Source organism: Nipponia nippon, unplaced genomic scaffold (genome assembly GCF_047370975.1).
Source record: "Nipponia nippon isolate SJK-2023a ecotype South Korea unplaced genomic scaffold, ASM4737097v1 scaffold_5, whole genome shotgun sequence".
Lineage (NCBI taxonomy): Eukaryota > Metazoa > Chordata > Aves > Pelecaniformes > Threskiornithidae > Nipponia > Nipponia nippon.
Genome location: NW_028262369.1, coordinates 82,889,362 through 82,897,159, shown reverse-complemented (window position 1 = coordinate 82,897,159; position 7,798 = coordinate 82,889,362). Strand labels below are relative to the sequence as shown.

Sequence of the window (7,798 nt, the reverse complement as noted above, 5' to 3'; positions counted from 1 at the left end):
GCTCCGCCACCTCCCTGGCTTCTCCCTGCCTCGGGGAGGGTTAAGCCTGTGACCATCCTGGGGTCCCCAGCCCTGTCCCGATCTCTTGCCCATCTTTATTAGGACCTGTAGAAGCTGGGCGACCCCCAACACCCACCCAAACCTGCATGGCCCCATCTCCACCAGCTTGTCCTGGGTAGCCCTGGGTGTGGTGAAGATGGGGGGGCAATTCAGGGAGAAACTTGTAACAGGGAAAGGGTCTGGGGTGATCTTGGCTCCCAAAAGACACATCTGGCCAGGTTTTTCCCTGTCACCCATGGCTCCAGCTGCTACATGCAGGTGTGGGGTGCCGGCTGTGGGTCTGCTCTTGGCCGGGGGGACAGAGCCATCTTTGATGGCTCCCCCTAGCCAAGAGCGGACCCTGCGCTGGCACCCACAGCTTGAGGCAGCTAGGCAGCGTGGCAGCAGTGGGCACCAACTCTTCTCCACGAGTCCAATGGCATACAGCCAAGTTGCCCATCAGCCCACGACCTCTCCTGCGGCGTTTCATTGATGTCTAGTAAAAGGATGAGCTCTCACGCTGGACTCAGCCGAATTTCTTGAAAGTGGTCATCGCGAGATGTGAATCCCATGGAAACCAGGACACAGCCATGCCAGACCCACGGTTCTTATTTATACTGTGGCCAAAATGTGCCCTGCGTAAGAAGAAGCTGCAGCCCACGAGGAGCAACGCTCAGCTGGGGTGCCACAGCCTAGCCAGGCTGGTGGCTCCTCCTGGGTGGGAGTGTCCAAAGGGTTTAGGAAACAGGGTCCCATGGGTGCTGAGTTGGGTTCTGGGTGCTCCACCCCTGCTGCCCATCTCCATGGGGGACAGAGAGCAGATGCTGTTGGGGGGAGCCATGAGCGGAGCCCACGGTACTCCCCCCCAATTCCCCACCAATCCTGTTTGGATGTAACAGCCTTAAAAAGTTTCTCTTCCCCCAGCTTGTCCCCCGAGCTCCCCTGAACCCTGCAGCGGGGTGTCCCAGCTCTGTACAGCCCAACAGCCCCCCATCCCTCTCCTCCCCAGCCCCCGCCCCAGTGCAGCTCTCCCAGCAGCGGCTCTGCAGCCTCCCAGACTTGCTTTCGCTGCCTGAGTCACTGGAACAAACCGCAGGCAACGGAAAACAAGCCCCGGAGACAGCAGGGTGAGGTGGGGAGGGGGCCAGACCCACCGAGCCCCTCTAACCCCCCCCCCCCAGCAGCCCCAGTGACCAGGACCCTGCCGCAGCAAACCTGCATCGTGGAGGGCACGGAGGGGGGAGGGGCCAGGCTGGGGGGACCCTGCATCATCCTGGAGTGGGGGGAATGGTTTGGGATCAGCCTGAGAAGCAGGGTTAGGGCTGCAGGAGCTGGAGATGGGGGGCTGTGGGGGGCACTGGGGATGGGGACCCCTGGGTCCCTGGGAAAGCCAGTGGGTAGGGGGGCTTACAGTGGGGTGTGAGGGGCCTGGGGGCTTTGGGCAACCTGGGAGGTGAGGGGTGCAGAGGGGCAGGGAGTGGGGGGTCCCAGGGGCTGGGGAGCCCTGTGCCCATGCAGAGCTTTGGGGACCGGAGCAATGTGACCCCAGGTTCATGAGGGAGCTGGGACACGGGGGTGCTGGGGCAGACCCACAGGAGGGGGGGGCAGGGTACACAAGGAATCCAGGGAACAGGGGCCCAGGTCCATGGGGGAGCCAGGGGATAGGGCTTCGGGTCCAGGGGGGATCTGGGAGGTGAGGGTTCAGGTCTGTGGGGCTCCATGTGGAGCACCCAGCTGGCAGCAGCAGAAGGTCCCTCTGGCTGCAAGCAGGCAGTTTGCCCCCCACCCCCCAAACCCAGCACTCTCCCCCCACCACAGGATGGAGCAATAAAGACCCCACATTTTGCTGTGACCCCCACAGCTCCCCACCCACCCCCAACATTGCAGCCCTATGCGCAGGTGCCCAGGACAACTTCACCTGTGTGCGGGCGACGTGGAGCAGAGCCGAGCTGACGTGGCCTTGGGCTGGCTGCAGCCTGGCCGGGTGTGCAGGAATGTGTTTGTGCAGGGGGAGAGGCTGGCTGCCGTGGGGCTGTGGCGGGGTGGGGCCAGCGGGGACACGGAGGGGGCAAGGGAGGGCTGGAGTGCACCCCGCAACAGGGACGCCCTGCGGGATGGGGATGCACAAGGTGCTGGGGTGCTTGCATGGGTGCAAGGGGAGAGGGGACGTGCATGGGCACGCTTGTGTGCATGCTCATGTACAAGCTCACGCGTGCAGCACGCATGCTTACACACACGCCAGGGCTGGGTCTCTGTGCAGCCCTGGGTGCAGGGCGTGCACTCACCAGTCCTTCCCAGTCTCCCAGAACCCTTTTGGGGCACCCACAGCCCCAAGGCCAGGTGTGCTTACAGCAGGATGGGCATCCAGGGATCCAGGTGTCCGAGCCACCCAGCACTGTTCCACTGTCCTGTGGCTTTAGAGGGGATGTCCTGGGTGTGGGGAGCACCTCGGGACCGGAGGCCTGCGCCCCAGGAGGGCTCAGGGTGCCGGAGCAGGATGGAAGAGGAGGAGGAGGCCGGGAAAGGGTGCTGGAGGAGGAGGAGGAAGCTGGGTGGTGCTCCCGGTGTGCCCGGGCGGAGCCGGAGCCGGATGCTGGCACGGATGTGCTGGCGTGGCCAGGCTGGGGGTGGGGGACCTGGACCCTAAGGGTGCTGGGAGCAGTGAGCTGGGCCCCCTGCCAGCTGTGGGACACTGCCCCGAGGACCTCTTGCCCATCCCTTGCACCCCACACAACCCCTGTACGCCTGCTCTATAAGCCAGGGCCCCAGTGCCCCAGCTGCGGCCATCCCATTTGTGGCAGGCCACCCGCAGGAGGACCCCAACGCTCCTCCTCCTCCCCAGGCCCACAGCGGGCAGGGACCCCCCTCTCTCTTCCAAACCGGGGTGCAGAGAAAGGGGACCTCGTGTTCACAGGCTTTGTAGCAATCACCTTCCCTGGCGCTGAGCCTGGGAGGAGGACCCAGGGCACAACCCCCCTGCATAGCCTGTCCCGGCTCCAGCCCCTTCTTTGCCCAGTAAGTCCAGTAAGTTCCCAGTAACTTCCCATTTCTCCAGCCGGAGTATCATGGGGATGGAAACCATTCTGCATCCCCTCTAGTCGCTGTGCATGGACCAGAGGTGGGGTGCAGAGAGCTCAGCCCAGGGTGGAGGTGGCCATGGGTCCAAAACAACCTGGGGAAGGGAAACCCCTTCCAGCTGCTGAGAGCTGGGGGCAGTAGGGCTGGGGCAGGCATCCTGCCTCCCACCCCACAGGGGGGCCCCCGGGCCTGGCAGCCCCCCAAGGAGCAGAGCAGAGGCAGGAGCACCCTTTTTTTTTTGACAAATGCCTTTATTTGCTACCAGATAGAGGTCTATTGCACGGCAGCCCGGAGGCTGCGGGGCACGCAGCCCTGCCCCTGCTCAGTGCTGGACGCGGCGGATGGATTGGATCTGGTTGGTGTGGGCCTGGCTGCTGTATTCGTTGTACTTCTTGAACTCGCCGTTCTGTCTGTCCCGCTCCAGCACGTACTGGTAGCCCCTGTATCCCGGGTACTGGTATGCTACCCACCTGCAGGCAGGCCCCTGGCTCAGAGGTCAAATCCCCCCCTCCCATCCCATCCCATCCCATCCCATCCCATCCCATCCCATCCCATCCCATCCCTCTGCTTCCCCTGGCAGGGGAGGGACAGAAAACATCCCACAGCTTGGATTTTCAAGGGAAGGGGAGCAGGCAGGCACCCCTCTTTCTGGGGGTCCCCCTTCCCCATCCCTGGGGCTATGCAGGAGGGAGGTGCTTGCCAAACCCCTGCTCTGGGCCCCTGCCACCCCCCCGGACTCACGCTCCGGCGTTCACTTTGATGGATGCCACCTCCTTGTTGCCCCAGCCCATGGCCTGCAGTGAGGGGTAGTCGTCGCTCAGCTCAAACTTGTGCCCCTGGAAGTTCTCCGCCTCGTAGAGGACGACTTTGCTGTCGTTGTGGTTCTGTGTAGGGAGAGAGCTGGGGGTCAGCGGGGATGGGGTGGCTCACACAGGGATAGGGGATGTGGCATCAGGAGGACACAAGGCACCATGGGAGGCCTGGGACCATGTCCAGCTTTGGTGCAAGGCATGGGGAGGTCCTTCAGCCTGCCACCCCCTCAGCGGGACACCCCAGGGCTGCCCAGAGGATGCTGCTCTCATGTCCCTGTGGTCCCAATGCACAGCTGCCGGTGAGGGTGACAGTGGCCACATCCTCTGCACCCACACGGGCTCCTGCCCTCAGCATCCTCACGCTCCCGGAGGCTGCAGGAGGGTTGCAGGGCAAGGCAGGCTGCTGAGAGCAGCTCTGTGGGGCTTTGCTGGGTGCTGGGCACCGAGGGGTTAATTGCTGGGACACTGAGCGATGCGGCACTGTCCCCCGTGCCCAGCCCCCACGCGCATCTATCTGCACCGAGGAGCAGTCCTGCCAGTAAGGAGTGATCTTATCGCATCCCCTTTATTAAAGCCCAAGCATATCTGCCTGGTGATTATTAAAAGTTGGGGGGGGACCCCCCGCTCGGAGGCGCAGACGTGCCGCTATTGCGAGCACCAGTGTCTCTGCAGATGGAGCGATAGAGGCTGCATCTGCCTGCGCACGGCTCGGGTACCCCAGGCAGGAGGGGGGACGGACCCCGCACCCCAAGCATCCCTGCGGTCCTGCCGGCCCCTCTCTGCTCACCCCATCACCCATCTGGGGTGGCGGCACAAGGCCTGGGGACCCAAACCTAGGAGGTGGCTCTCCCATGCACAAAGCAGAAGGAGCTGGGAAAGTGTTTCAGCCTAAATTTTAGCCCTAAAGAGCATCCCAGGATCCTGGCGGGCAGGCAGGAGCCAGAGGGAGCAGCCACCCTTCCACCCCATGGCACCTCCGTGTGTGCCTCACCCCTCCATCCCACGTCCCACATAACCTGTCCTCCTGTCTGTCCCTCATCTCCCTCCATGCTGGCTCTGCCTGCCCCGAACGCATGGTGGTGGTGTCCCCGAAACTCACCGCACACTTGACGGGCCGGAAGGAGAGGAGGTGCTCGGTCCGGTAGCCACTGTTCCCGCTCCAGGCCTCCCACCGGGGATAGTCACCCTTCTCCAGGATAAACTGCTGCCCCTGGTACTCGGGGTACTCAAAGCCTACCCAGCTGGAGGGGAGAGGAGAAAAGCCCTCAGGGATGCGCGACAGCTCCCGGCCTCGGCCCAGGGCTGGCTTCTCCCTCCTGCGCAGGGGATGGAGACGTCCTGGCAGGGTGCGGGTCTGTCACGGAGGTCGGGGTCCTTCCTAGCAGCAAAAATCCCTTTTGAGAGTAGGACAACTCTCCCCAGGGCCACACCATTGCCTCTGACCCATGCCTCGGCTTGGCAGGGTCTCCCTGCTTTGTAGGTGGGGAAACTGAGGCACCATGCAAGGAGCGCAGGGAGGGTGGTCGCACAATGAGGCTGTGTCGGAGCCGAGGAAGGACCCGGGTGTCCCGGCTCCCCGACAGTCCTCTGGGAGCAGCGGGTTTGCCGGAGCGAGGTGCACGGGGCTGATGGGGCACTTACGGGCCAGACTCCACCTTGATGGAGCGGATCTTGCGGAAGCCGCGCTCCATGATGCTGGGGCACTCCATGAGGAACTCGCAGCGCTTGCCCTGGAAGCTCTCCTCCTCCCACACCGTGATCTTGTACTGCCCCAGGGTGTCCATGGCTTCGCTGCTGGTCATGCGGGTCGCTCAGCTGCTGGCAGAGCCCCACGCATCACCCTGGGCAGGTGCCCACCATCAGCCCCCAGCCACCCTGCTGCCTGCCACCCAGCCTGTGCTGCCCTCGCACATCCCGTGCCACCGGCCCCTCGCCCTCCCAGGCTGGCACAGGGCATTCCCCTTCCGTTGGTGCTGGGGGATCTCTGTCTGGGGACCCCCAAGTTGCAGGGGGCACTTGCAGTGCCCCATCTCTCCATGTGATGTACCCGGGGCTGCCTCAGTTTCTCTGCTCCCAAGCTCCCTGCGATGGCTCCTGGGGTGGACCGGGTGCGGTGGCACTGTACCCGGTGCAGGGGGGGCAGCAGTGACCCCGATTCAGACACGGGTGTGGGGTGCAGCCCTGGGGCAGAGCAGCCCAGCTCTTGCAAAGATGGGTGCCAGCATCCCTCCTACCCACACAGGGTACCCTTGCTGTGCCACCAGCACCCCGCGGCTTGCCCTTCCCCAGAGTGTGCGTTGGGTGGGGGGGCTTGGTGTGGGGGGCAAAGGGAGAGTGGCAGCGCCTGTGAAGTGAGGGGCTTGGGGGGCTCACAGCCTGGTACTTACTTGGTCGGCAGGGCACAGAGGCGAAGGTGGCGGTGCCGGCGCCGGCTTTTCCCCTCGCCCTTTATAGGCGGGCGCCGAAGTGCCGATGGTGCAGGCGGGCAGGGCGCTGTGTCAGCAGGCAGGGGATGGGGGGGACGGGGTGCGCGCCCACCCCAGACTCTGGCTGTCCATTCCAGTTAGGCAGTGTGGCGAGAGCGGCCCCCCCGTGCCGCACAGGGCTGACAATGAAAGTGCTGGGCTGTGTTTGCGCAGGGGCTCAGGGCACAATGGGCAAAGGGCCTGACGCGCCGCTTTCCTTTCTGCCCCCGGACAATGTCCCCGCTTGGCCCAGGGATTAGGGACCCAGCCTTTCCCAAGGCACCCGCAGCCTTTGCCAGGGTTGAGGCTGGTGGGAAGGAGGTGCCAGGGTGAAGCGGGGATTTGCCAGCTCGGAGCAGAGGGGCACTGATGGCCTCACACCGGGATGCGGGGCTCGCTTGGGGCTGCATCTGCCCCTCTGCCTGGGGCTCTGCCACCATGGGTCCCTCCTCCAGCCAGGCTCTGCCTTGCACGTCCCAAGCTGGCAGGGCAGGGCCTCAGTCTCCACGGGCAGGGCTCCGTGTGGGGTGGGAGAAGGTTAGGGTGAGCGAGAGGGGTGGAGGAGGTGTTGGCACAGCCACAGGTTGGTCCATCCATGCTCTGGAGATGCGCAACACCCTGCAGAAGTTCCTGTGTTGGCTCCGAACTGGGCACTGATGGACCCCAGTTACACGCTCCGCACTTGCAATGCTCTGGCCATGTCCCCTGGCCTGGCAAAGGGCTCCCTGTGCTCCTGCACCCCTCCTGCCTGGTCAGGGGACACTGCACAGAGGGAGGGGACCAGCTTTGGGGCAGTGTCCTTCACCTGGGCAGCAGGGCTGGCCCTGCCTGGGACTGCACCGTGCCATGCAGACATCCCCACTGCCTCCCAGGAGGACCTGGGCTGGATGAGGCCAACACAGGCTGGAAAAGAAGAAGAGTGCCCTGCTGAGCCATGAAATCCTGGATCTCTTGGCAGCAGCATTTCTTGCATCATCCCTGCATAGCCTGCGGTGAGGCTGGGCGCTCCCCACCTTCATCTGGGCAGGAGCCACGCTGGCTTCCAGGCAAGGGCCGGCCTGGAGCACCCCAAACCTTCCCAGGAAAACCCCAGTCCTCCTGGGAGCCCTGAGCTCAGGGTTAGCATCCCAAGAGAGCCCAGCAGCGCCAGTGATGGAGGGTGAAGCGCGGGCAGCCGGGAGCGGTGTTAGGACGCCTGGCATCTCTGCCCTGTTCTCAGCAAGAATTGGGGACTGAGGGGGTGACAGCAGGGACGGGCTGGGGGCAGGACTCGTGGGTCCTCTTCGTGTCCCCCGCCACTGCTCGACAGGGCTCAGGGCAGCATTTCCCTCCCTGCTCCGAGGCTCGGTGCGGGGCTGCGCCGATGCCGGCAGGTCCCAGCAGAGGGTGCAGCCTGGCAGCGGT

General features: G+C 64.4%; 1 protein-coding gene across 1 annotated transcript; it reads right to left on the bottom strand.

The window, feature by feature from the left end:
- Positions 1-3,439: 3,439 nt before the first annotated feature.
- Positions 3,440-5,731, bottom strand: CRYBA2 (crystallin beta A2). The gene is made up of 4 exons (XM_009462137.2): positions 5,571-5,731; positions 5,029-5,170; positions 3,859-4,001; positions 3,440-3,587 (listed from the first exon to the last, which is right to left on the bottom strand). Exons 1-4 carry the CDS (start codon positions 5,729-5,731, stop codon positions 3,440-3,442), a joined length of 594 nt encoding a protein of 197 aa, XP_009460412.1.
- Positions 5,732-7,798: the final 2,067 nt, after the last annotated feature.

What these genes read in the sequence shown, in the direction of transcription:
- CRYBA2 (XM_009462137.2), bottom strand. Translation starts at nt 5,731, where the DNA reads ATGACCAGCAGCGAAGCCATGGACACCCTGGGGCAGTACAAGATCACG. An exon ending in ATCAAGGTGGAGTCTGGCCC is followed by an intron (nt 5,171 to 5,570) that starts GTAAGTGCCCCA and finishes TCTCCCCTCCAG; the next exon opens with CTGGGTAGGCTTTGAGTACC. An exon ending in TCCGGCCCGTCAAGTGTGCG is followed by an intron (nt 4,002 to 5,028) that starts GTGAGTTTCGGG and finishes CTCCCTACACAG; the next exon opens with AACCACAACGACAGCAAAGT.